The sequence below is a fragment of the Urocampus carinirostris genome, chromosome 3 (assembly GCF_059441175.1).
Source record: "Urocampus carinirostris isolate Australia breed hairy pipefish chromosome 3, RoL_Ucar_1.0, whole genome shotgun sequence".
NCBI lineage: Eukaryota > Metazoa > Chordata > Actinopteri > Syngnathiformes > Syngnathidae > Urocampus > Urocampus carinirostris.
The window spans coordinates 50,390,140-50,404,757 of record NC_142351.1 but is presented as its reverse complement, the minus strand read 5'-3'; the positions used below and the strand labels follow the sequence as shown (position 1 = coordinate 50,404,757).

Sequence of the window (14,618 nt, the reverse complement as noted above, 5' to 3'; positions counted from 1 at the left end):
CTCCAGTATTTCACAGTACATGCTTGAGTTCATGTTTCATTTAATGCAATGCAACTTCCCACTTCCAGTTGCACTCAAGCAGCCCCAAAACATGACATTCCCAACAGCATGCTTGGCTTTAGGCACGACACAAACATGTTTGTACTCCTTATCTGGTTGCCACCACACATGCCTCACAGCGTCTGAGCCAAATAAATTAATCTTTGTCTCATCAGACCAGAGGATGTCTTTCCAGTAAGCCGTGGCCTTTGTTGCCAGACTTCTTTACATTGTGTCAAAAGCAATGTTACTTCAGTGGTGTTCTATTAAACATTAGAATTAAATCTCTGCTGAAATGTGAGGGATGTACTCACTTGTGTGATATATATTGTAGCTGCAGCTCAAAAGAGTGCCTCCGTTGTTGACAATATCTGTGTATTATTTGTTATTGCAACATCCATTACAGCCTGATAATCCTGGAAGGGAGACTACGTCATATGAATCTGAATCTGAATCATATGAGGTCCCTTCTCAAGGTTTCGTCATTTTCCTCATGTTGAGGTTTTTGAGTTTTTCCTTGCCCTCATGTAGGTTTTAGATCAGGGGATGGTGTAATTATAGTCTGTGGTTTGCAATAATCTGTGGTCTGTGCATCCCTTTGAGACTCTTTGTGATTAAGGGCTATACAAATAAACATAACATGACTTGACTTGACTAGATGGGACAACCGTATTCACAGATTTACCGGTTTGCTAATGAAATGGAGGGCACAATTCGCATGAGCATACATGAGGATTAACTCATCATGGTTTATCAAAATATTTAGGCTAATTTGTGCAAAAGCATTAACGTAGAAAGGTATGTTATAACAGAGTTAAGATGCATATGTATTTTTGGCCTGTAATCGAGCATCTTCTGATTGGGGGCGGGATTAGCTCAGGAGGTAGCGCCCGTCTTGAGATCGCAGGTTCGAATCCCGGCTCCTTCGTCTTACATGTCGAAGTGTCCTTGGGTAAGACACTGAACCCCTAATGCCCCCAATAAGCAGGTTGGGCCTTGCATGGCTGCACAGCCGCTATTGGTGTATGAGTGTGTGTGAATGGGTAAATGTGAAGCACATTGTAAAGCGCTTTGGGAAGTCTTCATTGACTTGAAAAGCGCTATATAAATGCAGATCATTTCATTTCATTTCATTCTGATTGTAACTATAAATAATTGACACAACATTCTGAATAAAATAAGTTATTGAAAATAAAACTAATTTAAAAGACTGTGTGTATTATTTGACCCCGGATTTTGCTGCATTTTGTTCAATCAAAAATAAGTGCTAAAAAGCACAAGGTATAATACAAACCACCAACAATTGTAGTGACCAAACTGTCATTTACGGCCAAGTTTCTGGGTAGCTGTAGCAGCGACATGGAGGACAGTTATGTCAGCTCCCTCTAGATGAGGCTTATATGAAATAAATGCCAATTTCTCAACATTTAAGTACTGTAGTTTTTTTAAATCCACGTTTGTATGATAGTTGATGTATTGATTATAATTTAATTTTAATTGTTTTTTTGTTTTTTCAAATAAATGAAGGGTTTTTTTTTTACCAATAAGAAGCAATTAATAATCCAAACTTTCTCTTCAAGAACTGTTTAAATTTTGAGGAGAGAACACTTTTCAGGTTATACAGCAGTTACCTGCTTCACTTCACTGCCATGATTTGTGCTGTATGTAATTCTGTGGCTGGGCACATCTACAGCTCCAGGCACCCAGCTGACCCTCAGCATACTGTGGGTCACCACTGGAAAGTTGACGCTCACAGGTGGGGGGAGAGGAACTAAACACAGCAGGATGGAAGAAGACATAATGTGAAAAAAAATAACCCAACACCCTTCAATTTCAATGAAATGTATACACACAAAGAATTATAAAACAAAAATGCAGAGCGCAAGCTCACATGTGGTAGCTACAGCTGTCACAGGATCGCTGGAATCTTCGTCATACAGAGCATAAAGTGTGACTGAGTAGTCCATTGCAGGATGTAAACCAGTCAACTCCAACATTGTCTGTTCTGCAGCAAACCTCTCCTATTGTCATGAAAAAGTAGAATTCTCACTTTATTATAAGAGACACAATGTTTCATGTGAATAGTTTACCAGCATTTGTTTCATTTAGTGAAGTGGTTCTTCAGGACCCCCCATTCCCCCTAATGGCAAGCGGTGACCAAAATCAGGAAAAAATGATCACTTCTCAAACTATCGAATGAAAGGATTGTGTAGTTATATTAGAATATAACCAAAACAACTTCAAGCACGGTATATGTTTGGATATAAATGATCCCCTAAAACAGCTCTTGAATAGCCACATACAAAATTACAATTGTACCCCAAATAATAATAAAACGATTGCCTGAACAACAATAATTATTTAATAATGTAGATACAAATTCCTAAACTAGTAAAAAGCTAAAAAACATTTTTCAACCATTAACTGTAAATTCGAGCAGCGCTTCAATGGCAGACACTAGTACACCATTTTCCTATCTCGTAACGGTTTCCTTCTTTGACTCGATCGTTGTTGTCACTGTTTTCCACTTTTTATTCTCCTGATCACTAACTTTCTTGGGACCCATAATTTTGGGGAGAAAAATGAAATAAAACAAACAAAAGCACAATAAAATGAGATATAGTCCCCCTCACAATTGGGACAGTCCTGATTGACTAAACAGGAATAAGAAATCAAGTAGGGCATTATCGCTCTTTACAGTTAAGGGGCCGATTTTTTTATTTTTCTTAGCATTTTTTTTTTGCCATGGCAAAAGCCCACGACCAACTGAACACAGGTCAGCAACCCATTTTTGTGTCTTGAGCCACCAGTAGAGAAACACTGATTTAGTGTAACGTATTTTCCGCACTATAAGACACATTGGATTATCAGGTGCACCCCCCAAAAACAGCCTTTTGTTAAAAGTCTTTCTCATATAAGGCGCACTGAACTATAAGGCGCATAAAATTAAAACTACTAGTAAGTTACCATATTTATACATGTATAGTAGGTGCACATTTTATACACTTACAGTACTTATTAGTGCAATGATTGATTAGTAAAAAAAAACGTTACTGATCAAAATCGTAAAAGATTTTATGCAACTGGAATCGAACCTGGTTCGCGGCGGCATGGTGTCAAACCTTAATCACTAAACAAGCAGTGACAGTTCGATTCATCATCAAATACACCAAAGAGTGGTTTCCCTTGTGGTTTTTTTTGCATTTATTGATGTTTTCAGGATGACTTTCCGTTTTCTCGATTCTCTAACATTGGTGTCTGGCACCGTGAGTAAAAACAGTGCGATAGTGAGATAAAATGTAATGCCTTTTCTTAAGTCATCTCTATAACTGGTGGTTTGGTGATAAGGTTTGGGCACTCACTGTCGCAATGTTTTTCTATTGATCAATTGTTGCACAAATACAGTAGAGTACTGTAAAACCTTGTGCAGTTATACACACGAATAAATACAGGATGGAGTTCCAATTCCATCCAGCATATAGGGTTATACATTTCTGGCCAATTTGATGTTTTTGGTTTTCCTTTTAGTATGGAAAGTGCGCTTTTGACGTAGAGTGTATCGGGACGGCCAAGAATAACACAACAAAACAACTGTGCCATGATCAAATTTAACTAGCCCTGGGGCATAAAGATATAACCATAATTATCATCAAGTAATTTTTGCCGCGATAAATAGTAAAAACGTTTGGTAAAAAGTTGATAACTTAAACTGTAATTGCCACCCAACCACCGGAGAAAATGGGGGCGCGAATACAATTAAAACGCATGTTTCAGACTAACATTCAGGAGACGAAGAAGGTGACGAGGAATTGCCTATCATTTTGCAGGAATAGGGATAGAGCCAGAGCGGCTCACAGAGAGTCAAAGCAAAGGGCTACAACATGCCGTGTTTAAAATGTGCGAAGAAAAGACGGAGGATAAAAGCAAGCATACCCACTCAAAACATAATGAAAAAGTCGAAGACAGTAGAGGCCCCTCATCTTCACTTGTTTTGGAGGTATTTTGGCGACTTAGAATCCGACAAAAAAAAAAACAGCAGAAATATGCACTGCAAATTTTGCCGACCAAGATGGGCAAGACAACAAACATATTCCACCATTTAAAACAGTATTGCACGCTAGAACATGCTAAAGGGAAAACAATTCAGCCCCAAAAGAGTGCCAGCGGACGTTCAACAAGCACCGAACTCGATCAAAAAATGAGCCAGCTAGCAAGGTGCTACCTGTGTATCCCTACCTAGTATTTACCTGTTTTCTGTCCCTCATAATTGTGAAATGCTGTGTTATAGTTTGTCACCATGCGTCTTTGTTCTGACATTTAAGAGTGGTTAGATTTAGCATTGGATTTTCTCAACTTTCACTCAGGGGCAAATATTAGACTTAAATGTGAAAGGATAGTCATCACAATAATTATCAATATAGACCGATAAAGAATGTTTTATCGTGATAACAATTGTTGTCATACGGCCCAGACCTAATTCCAAAAAATACTTTGTAATTTTTAGGTTTTTTTATTGCAGTAAAATCTTGACAATGAGATACGGCTCTCTCACCTCCTTGGCATCATCTGGTTCTCCATGGTTGAGTGCCGAATAGAGGACGAGGTACTCAGTGGCCCCTGCTGCTGCACCCCAGTTCACTCGCAGAGTGCTAAAAGAGGACGGTGTCAACTCCAAGTTGGTTGGCATGGAGAGTGGTACTGATTGAGGATTGTAGGAGAAGGCAAAAAAAAAAAAACGGGATAAGTAATATTGGACCAAAAATGGTAATGGAAATATTATTTTGGACTTTTTCTCAATGACAAAGCAAAAAATCTGGAAGACCGCAATGCATACATTAAGTAAAATGTAGGCGTCTTGCGGCCTGGCCTAATGATAACATAAGTGATAATAACAATAGGTTGAGTCATGTCTAGTCAAGTTCATTTGTATAGGCCTTAAAACACCTTGGATCGAAAATGCAACAACCAGGTTCTTCCTTCTCCCTCAAGGTCAAAAATACAAAAGTATGAGGTCAACATCCCTTATAAGCTAGAGAATATAAGTGTAAACACTTCCACTGAGGTAACAGATCGTAAAACAATAACAATAATAACTACATTAATATAAATAATATTACGCCTAAATCCCCTGTGTAATCACCAGTCTACCAAGGATGTTGATGACATAAGAAAAAGGCATTTGATTTTATCACATCATCACGCTATTTTTAGTTACAGTACCGCCACAAAAGATATACATAAACGCAAAAAAGTACCATGAGGGAAAAAACTCTTTGCTGAATCTGATGATAAATTGGACTTTGTAGACATTAAATGAATACATTTTTATTGTTGTTGTGTGTGTTAACGTTGTCAATAGATGACTTTAAATATGGCCTCACGTTTCAATAACGTGGAACTGTGGGTATAAATAGTGTGATGTTTAAATAAAATCTAAAGGCTTTTCCAATGTCATCTACATCTCGAGTGGTCAAAATTTGACACCTCTCATCCCCACAACTCTTGTTTCTCTTCATTTCGAATAAATCTTTCGACTCTGGATTTGTGTACTATGTCAACTGTGCGTGTTGTGTGACATCACGCCATGGCGACGTTGATTACGTCACCAGCAGTCATCGTGGCTGTGCGGAATTGAATATATTGCTGATTTTTGCTATCCGGAGATGGAATAAGAGCTTGCTCTGTCCACTCCACGCATCGGCCCGGTATTGCAGTACCTCCGGGAACGGTGCATTCGCAATGATCGCAGCAAGGCATTGAGGCTAGGACCTTAGCTCGGCTTTTTGGCTGAGTGTAAGTGTCCCGGCTCCTTGGCTTTGTAGCGTATTATGAACTGACCGATAACGGATAATGGATAATTAATAAAGAAAATAGAACAATAACCCTTAAAATTATCCCCCCCCCACAATCAGGTTTCGAATGTATTTAATTGCTGTTAAAAATGTCGATAAAAATTCATATTGTTGGGATATGATATAATGAAATTGTGTGTTTAATTGCTGTTAAAGATGTCGGAAAAAATTGTTAAAACGTCATATTGTCAGATATAACGAAATTGTGAATGTGCTTAATTGCTGTTAAAACTGTCGAGAAAAATTGTTTAAACCACACATTGTTTATTTGCTGTTGATGGTGTCAATGGAATTGTTCAAACCAAAAACAATCCGGTTACAATTCCCGTTGCATACAACGTTGTGCAAATGTGGTCAGCGATAGTTTACGACTGATCAATCATTCCTCAAGTACAGTAATATGTACGCACCCAAACTTTGAATTATCTAACCCTAACCCTAACCCTAAGGTTACACACGAATCAACGAGTTAACAAATGGCCCAGTACCGGTCTGCAGCCCTGTGGTCCAGACCACTGAAATACAACACAAGCAGCAATAATCTTACTTGTGGTGACAGTTCCCCTGAGTGCCGGGCCGACGTTTTTTTCATACACGGGGAAAATAGCCACGTGATACAGCGTCTGGGAGGCGAGGCCTTGGAGGAGCACGGATGACTGTGAGCCAGCCAACACCACCTTGGAGACCAAAGGGAAATGTTACAGTTTGGCAGAAGCACAACTGGGCAACTGCAATGAGTTTTGATAAAATCTACAATGGCACCAAAGTGACCTAAATAACTTAAAAATGTGTTAATTGCTGGAAATATAAAGGCAGTCAAATGTATTTTACAAGTTATAAGCTCTATCAAACGGCAGTGTTTCTCAACCTTAGTGAGCCAAGACACATTTTTTTCCATTAAAAAGGCTCGAGGCACACGGTCCGTCAGAAATTTTCCCCCCAAAAATATCTCAGGACCAGTTTAATGTTTTTTGAAAGCTTAAATTATTATGTTGACTAAATTGACAGTATGTAGTCGTTTTTATGACGGTAATTGTTGTCACTGTGGCTTAAGAGATAAAACTGGTTATTCTTTTTGGTTAATAATTGTGCTGTAATTTTCGATTTTAGTCTATTTTCAACCTGAATAACAGGTTGTATTAATTGTTTTCTCCTGTTTTTCAATCCAAATTACGAAAAATATACATTTAACGGGCAGAAATAACCTGCTGAAGAAAAACATTGTTTAATATGTCCTAATTTTTGTTAGTTTTTTTGGGGGAAAACAAAATAATTAAAAAAAACAGTAAACTAATTTAAAAGATTTTTACTTTATTGATTTAATTTTTTTTTTCAGTGTCATCTTAGAATCTTCTAGAAAAACAAAAACCATACTAAAAAGAGCAAACAGTATATTTGGAATAAGAAATACTACTTACAAATATAACTTTTTTTTTCTTCCATTGAAATAACCATTAAAATCAGCTAAAAATGTGTATGATTTTTACATTAATTGATTTATTGTACTTTTATTTCAGTTCAGTCTTTAACAGCTAAGTTATCAAGAATTTTCCACATACTAACTCTTGAGCATTAATTACTATATAAAAAGGAAAGTAAAATTGTAATCTGCTGCCACCTATTAATTTAAATGAATGTTACAGTTACTCAACTGATCACAGGGGAAAAACAAAGATACTGTATTGAAGAATGGCATGCTATGTTTGCAAAGGTAAAATTGAGTAATTTCCTGCTGCACATTCAACTAGGTTCTCACAGCACACTGATTGAAAAACACTGCTCTATAGAATCTTTAAAAGGTGAGACTTTTACTTTTCCAGCTTGCTATCTACTTTATGTAGGTACTTCATCAACATGTGCACTCTGAAAATGTGTGAAAAACTATGTAAGCTTGACTAAGGTACACCAACAACATGCAACACCAAATATTGGCTAGTTACAGCACCAAAGAAGACAGAAAAGATTTTGACCTCCTGAGGACTTTGACCCTCCGCACTGTGGTAGACCACTCTGTATTGCTTGACAGGCTTGGCAGGGCTAGTCCAGTGTAGCCTCACTTCCTTAGAGCCCAGATTGGAGAAGTGGAGGTCAGTAGCACTTGGGTAAGATACGGTTGGGTCTCCTGTGGGCTGTGTTTCACTTCCTAGAAAATAAGGTAAGTAGAAACATAGAAGTAAATTAGTGCGGGCTAGAGTATTCCAAGAAAGGAACTGATGAGAAAGAGGAAGACCCTTTAGATCATTTTAAAGTTGTAGGAGATCTTTTAGCGCATTCTAAAGGTAGAGTGTCTTTTGGGTGTCCTTAAAAAAAGTTGAAAAAACATAAATATTTTTTTTCAATTAAGTATGTGGTATCTATGCCCAACTAAGTTCAAAGAGCCCTTATGTTTTATTTTCCACTGCACCTATCTGCTTTCATATTACTTTTAGAAAATCTGTTCTTTGAGGAACACATTAGGTAGGAGGAATGGTGGCTGAAGGTAGTGCTAGAGACTGGCGTCATGCTTGTCCTCTGTGGTTTTTTTTGTATCTGATAGTATAGCATGGAAATCGTGAAAGTAAGAAAAGTTCTGCTTCAAGTCCAATGGCCAACCCAAACCCCAGGATATATGAAAAAAGAAGAGTTTTATTTGAGCCTGTCTAAGAAATGCATGTACTTGCACGCGCATCATTAAAAAACTGACGAAGGCTGCCATGATGACACAAGCCAGCAGATGGCGGCAGTGAGAAATATTGTACAGCTCCTTTAAGTTCATACAATCTTACTTTACTAAAACGTATTCATAAAATAAAAAAAGTAATACCTCAATTAGTAAAATAACATGCCAGTTGAATGAGATGGTTATATTTTCAAGCAAAAATGTTGTTTTCCTCAATCTATAATTTGAAGTATTGCGGTGGATGAATAGGACTGCAGGGCAGTCTCCAAACTTGACATCATCCGTGCCCTTTGATATTTATCATTGAGTGCAATCCCCTTGTATAATGTCAATTATAGCCCCTCTTTTACAGGGTATTTATATGGTGCTTCCAGTCTACAGTGCTCCCACAACATTATTTTCAACTGTGCCCCTTCAATTTAAAATACTATAAGAAAGAAAAATACATCCCCTCACTCTGAGTGTAACCTAAGAAAAAAATGTAATGTTTTTAAGGGTTAAAATATTGTGTCAGTGTCTTGTGTGCTACGTTACGTTTTATGATTCCACGCTCCTTAACTCTCCCACACAAGATGTGGACCAGTCGAGCAACCAGTTTGCTGAGCAGAGGAAAGTCATTGACATTGTAGACATTGGAATCCACCGGTTCCGAAGCCACGTTCCTCAACTCGGCTTCATCTGCATTTTTCACACCTAAATGCAGAGAAAAGAGGTTTGTCATCTAGTGTACCCAGTAACAAAACTGTGTGTCGCAGGGAATTGTCTAGTGTCATATAATTGGTGACAACACATTGATCATGATTTACAAAAATCCTGCTGTTGTCAAGTATCTGTGCTGCCTTAAGTGATCAGCAGATCAATTGTAAGTTCTTGCTATCAGTAGATGGCAGCAGATCTTTGTTTTTGTACGTTTACTCAGGAAGTGGTAGGGAAATGTGTTTGATTGCGACATTGACATAACACTGAAAAAATAAATGAATAGACAGATTTTTCACACTGCTTTAAAGATATACAGACATTTCCTGATAATTTTGATAACCCCATTCTACTATCGTTCCTTAACTTCCCTCAAGTGGCATTAGAGTCCTTTCTGCTTGATGAATGTACCTACCTGTTTCAAATCAAACTCGAGTATTAAGTAGTCAGTCACTATATTTATGGTCCAAAGGTGCAATTATGTAAAGCCATGTAAACGTCCACAGAAATCAAATTATGGTCTTAGTCCGATTGCGATTATCCTAATCCTATAATTTTCCTAATACGCTGGCATGTATACGAATTGGAGTAGTCCGATTGTTGTGCACAATTTCTCTGCCGCAAAGAACTGTAAACTTGTAGTACAGAGACGAATGATACACGCAAACTCCAGCTTACTGACTAAAAAGTCTCATGTGTATTAGTTGATTTTTCTGTAACATTTCCATTTTATTTTATGGCCATATAGAAAAAAATCCACAGATGTAACCAAACATATGAAGTAGATGCCAAACTTGTAAACACCCATATATAGAGTAAGTCCATATTCCTTGCATTTACCCACAATCAGTGCCCCCCCTTGACTTGTGCCAAACTGTTTTGTCAGCGCACCCAAGCCTCATAGCTCTTGTCTTGTCTAGCTGTCTTAGTCCTAGTCCTAGTGATGAACCTCATCCTATTCATCTTTTGGTTCTTTGCATGTCATCCTCCTTTTTTGGAGCTCCTTTAGTTATTTGCCTTTTTAGCCATTGTCTTTTTTAGTTTCTGAAAAAAATCAAATCTAAAAAAAATAAATCTGGATCAGGAGACCTGGCCGATATAACAGAAGCGCTGTTGGCTCCGCTTACCATTCTTTATCCAGTAAAATATATAAGGCTTTGTTAGAGTTTTTCTTCTCCCTGGAGGGGGCATGACCAAAAATAATTGAGAAGCACTGGACTAGGATAAAGCCTGCTATGACAGTTAAGATGTTTTTAGAAAATCTAAACTGGAGCAAAGAATTACATTTTTAAAATATTTTCAACAAGTTATGTACCTGGTGATTTTTATCAAAGAGAAATAATCATGCCCTGTAATGTGTATCAAAGATGTTTGGTAGGAAAGTCCTTTAAGGTCCCACGGGCCCTTTCACACACCCAAAAAAACAGTTTAATACTTAATGCAATTTATTTCTAATCTCATTGATTGTTCTGATTGTTGAATGGTTTCAGTTGAATGGGCCTTCTTTGAATTGCTTGATAACTGAAGCTTCATTTGTATGGGTATCACCTTCTTCTCCCTTTAGCATCATTGCAAGTCTTTGGGCCGCATAGCCAAACAGATTCCATTTACATGAGACTTTTAACTGAACAAAGAAAAAAATTGTAGGCGGAAGTTAAACCAATAGCATATCGGCATCTTCATTAACCTGAGACGCAATTCAAAATCGGTCTTATGGGACGTCAACCAATGACAGACTTCTTAGAGTTATGTGCCATGTAACTGGCAGTTGTATTTACAGTCAAAACAGTCATACGCACGGACAGTGCAAAGTTTTACCACAATTTGATCCATTTTTGGGCAGGCGAAATGCTTTGTTGTTGATGTCGTATGGTGGGCGAAAAACAATGATTTCCATATTGGGCGGCAGCAGCTCAGGAGGTAGAGCGCTTGTCTAGGGACCGAAAGGTCACAGGTTCATTTTCCGACTCCTCCGAGTTAAAGTCGAAGTGTCTTTGGGAAAACACTGAAACCCTAAGTGTAAAGTGTAAGATAAGCAGGTAGGTGCCTTGTATGGCTGTCGCCGCTATCGGTATGTGAGTGTGTAAAAGGGTAAGTGTGAAGCACATTGTAAGGCGCTTTGGGAGGTCTTCCGTGACTTTAAAAACGCTATGTAAAAGCAAACCATTTGCCATTTATCATTGCTTACCAAGTACTTAACGCGAATAACAAATTCTACATATGTATAATGTACAATTCACACCACCCAAGCGTGGATCATGAAAACCTCACCTACAGCGATGATCTCAACACCCGAATTCTTAAGTTTCTTTGCTGCCGCAACGGCGTCGTCCTGGGATTTACCATCAGTCAAGAGCAAAAGGAAAAAAGGCGTGTCCGATCGTGCGCCCGCCTCAGCCCTCATGTTCTTCTCCATGACATGGAGTAGGGCTTGGCCTAAAGATGAATGCAAGAAACAGCATAAAAACCTTGTATGAAATTGCTTATGTTAAGTTTATGCCAAATATTACCCGTGAATGTGTTTCCTCCCTTATATCTGAAATTCCTTACTGCCTCCACCAGTTGGTCTTTGGTGGTGAAATTGTTCAACTGCCATTCTGTACGTGGGTCACCACTATACTGGCTAAGACCTTAAAGAATAACCCATATTTATAACACCTGTATGAAATTGAATACCCAACTGTAATAAACCTCACCAATCTGTATGTGGTTGGGGCCGATGCGGAAAGGAGTCATCAGTCCCTCCAAAAAGTCTCTGACGCGCCGAAAGTTGGTGCGTCCAATACTCCAGGAGCCGTCCACCAAAAACACTATGTCCGCTGCAGCATCAGTCTTACATTCGAGTGGTTTCCTCGGAAATCCAGCTAAAGAAATAATAAAGGCGACCTCACAGTGGTTGACAGGACAGTCAAAGTGGGATCTCAACGGCATACTCATGTGCACAATAAATTAATTACATATTTTATTGTTCCGTGGTAGGTCTCGACATTTAGACTTAATTTAATGAGAATCCTGACTGTACAGCAAGTTTGCCAGAAGAACACACACATGAAAATCCTTGTAAACGCGGGTTTCCTTGAGCTTTACGACGGGTGAAGACACACAAGCCCTGAGGCAGAACAACATGGCTTTTCATTACCTTTTTCCTGTGGTGTAAACACTATCATCCTGTCAGAGCACATTCTGTTTTCTAAATTCCTGTTCTTGAATTCTTGATATAACCACAGCCTTCTTTTAATTAATTTTTTGAAAGTAGCACTGATTTATGCAGGGTTTGCTGAGCAAGTATTAAAGCCAGGTATATCTGTCGATACTGGCTGAATATTTGCAATGGTGGCCACCCTCCTTTAACCCGATTCATGAACAGAAACAAGGAACTACAGATGATAACAACAAAAAGTTTTCATTAGTTTGGAATTACATTGAAAATAATACTTTGAAAGGACTGTGAAATCATGTCATCTTTGTTTTGGAAATTGTATGCATTTTGTAAGCATTAGGTAACAGTTTCACTAAGAAAGAAATGTTTAAATTAAAATTAAACCAAGTTTTATAAAATTGTAGGTGCACTGCCATTTCTTCTATATATAAATTGGTGTTCCAACGGTGGAGATGATAGCATATTCGGTTTATAGTGTGCGCTGTGGATGTTTACGCTACTGTTTTAACATTGACTGGGTGGAAAACACAAATTTGAGGGAATGAAGTGGACCTGCTATATTGGAACAGACTAGGTAATGACAGAAGTATGTCACTTGAGATCAAAAAGTGAAATAAATGGCAAACCTAAAAAAACTTTCTTTTTTTTTAACTACGCCATTTTGCCCATATATGTGAAATACCCTAAATCAGGTTAAACTCAGCTTGTTTTATTTTTTTCAGCATTTACAAAATTAGATGGCTAATTGTTTAAAAGAAGTTGATATATATTTTCAATAATGTATATTTTCTTTGAATATTAACTATATTGCTTATCAGAATTTTGTGAACTTTTGGGCTGAATGTATGACAACTAAAAGTTACCTGAAACCGGCTGGCTTGGGAGGTATGACATTTGGGAATTATCCTCTTTTCCCACAGTCATTCCCTGTTCCACTTTGGAGCGTTCATTTTCCTTCTCTTTCTTCCTTTTCCTCTTCTCTTTTGCGGTGTTGTCCTGGACGTCATCCTCAGGCGGAGGCGAGGGTTCTATATTTGTTGGCTCTGTTCGAGGATGAAAATGAAAATTTTAAGTGTTCTTAATGTGGAAGATTGTCAGAAGTCTTCTGAAAATCTTCATGCACAAATAAAATGTTTTTTTTTAGTCAACGAATAAAAATTAAAAACTAGATGGCCCCTCTTAAAACAACATAAAACATATATATTTAATATGTTTTTATATTGAGGATCTGATAGATAGCTATGTCACATATAGTATAGCATATAATGTGGGTTTGATACAGGGCTGGGCCATATGGCTCAATTGTATCATTCAGACTGGGCGAATACGATTTCAATCAATGTTGAAAAATAAATTCCACCTTATGGACAATGAATTGAATACTGTTTTATTAAATTAAAAAAAAAATTAAAAAAGTTCAGACAAGAAAACTGACTTTCAATCAGTTTTACAAAAAACTAACATTCATAGCTTGTACAAAAAAAAGACCTACCCATAGCTTGTGATTAACTTCCTAAAATACCCCAATTAGGTAGTTAGTAACTGATTTTTTTAACCAGTTTTGAGTGATTCAAATTAACTGTTTATCCATCCTTCATCATGATCCAGCACTCACCTTCCCTTTTCCTCGTAATATTGATCTTTTTCTCTCTTAATCTTACCTTATTTGGCCACTTACTTTTGGGTTCTATTTTCCTCCTCATGGCTGCGGTCACTTGTCTTGATTTCCCTCCTACCACGAGTCTCCCTCATTTCACTATTTAAACATAGTCTCCTTCACTCTGTGCTAGTTTGTTATCCATCTTGTCATGTCCAAAGCAGTCTTGTCTCAGCCTTTTGTTACACCAGTGTACTAAACGCTTGCCCCTCCTTCCATATTACCGCCTGATGAACTCTTAGATTGTCACCTTTGCTGCTTGGATTTACTGGAACACCGACATATCGCCTGCCTCTTGGATCATGATTGTTGCCTTGCTACCTGACTTCCCATGTAACTAACTCTGCCACCGTTACCGTACTAATCTGTGTTTCTGGACTGTGCCTTCACAATACCCAGAGTGTTTTACTGACACCCTGAAACATAATCTTTTTAGATTTTTTTGTGATTCACAATTTTTAAAATTAAGGAATAATATAATGTATTTAAATAATAGACCATCCTATGGTTGGTTACAACCATTGTTGCAACGTTTATGTTTCACGGGCAAGATAC

General features: G+C 37.8%; 1 protein-coding gene and 1 pseudogene across 3 annotated transcripts in view; one reads left to right on the top strand and one right to left on the bottom strand.

Moving 5' to 3' along the window:
* Positions 1-14,618, bottom strand: part of col20a1 (collagen type XX alpha 1 chain) — a 53,163-nt gene that overhangs the window by 24,880 nt on the left and 13,665 nt on the right. For all 3 annotated transcript variants that reach the window (XM_088332265.1, XM_088332266.1, XM_088332267.1), the window contains exons 6-15: positions 13,270-13,449; positions 11,943-12,110; positions 11,757-11,876; positions 11,518-11,682; positions 9,085-9,243; positions 7,862-8,034; positions 6,439-6,568; positions 4,592-4,737; positions 1,931-2,060; positions 1,671-1,810 (exon numbers count right to left, since the gene is read on the bottom strand). In XM_088332265.1, coding sequence (XP_088188391.1) covers positions 1,671-1,810; positions 1,931-2,060; positions 4,592-4,737; positions 6,439-6,568; positions 7,862-8,034; positions 9,085-9,243; positions 11,518-11,682; positions 11,757-11,876; positions 11,943-12,110; positions 13,270-13,449 — 1,511 coding nt within the window. The remainder of the gene's footprint in view (positions 1-1,670; positions 1,811-1,930; positions 2,061-4,591; positions 4,738-6,438; positions 6,569-7,861; positions 8,035-9,084; positions 9,244-11,517; positions 11,683-11,756; positions 11,877-11,942; positions 12,111-13,269; positions 13,450-14,618) is intronic.
* LOC148369994 (U2 spliceosomal RNA) lies at positions 5,619-5,778 on the top strand (annotated as a pseudogene).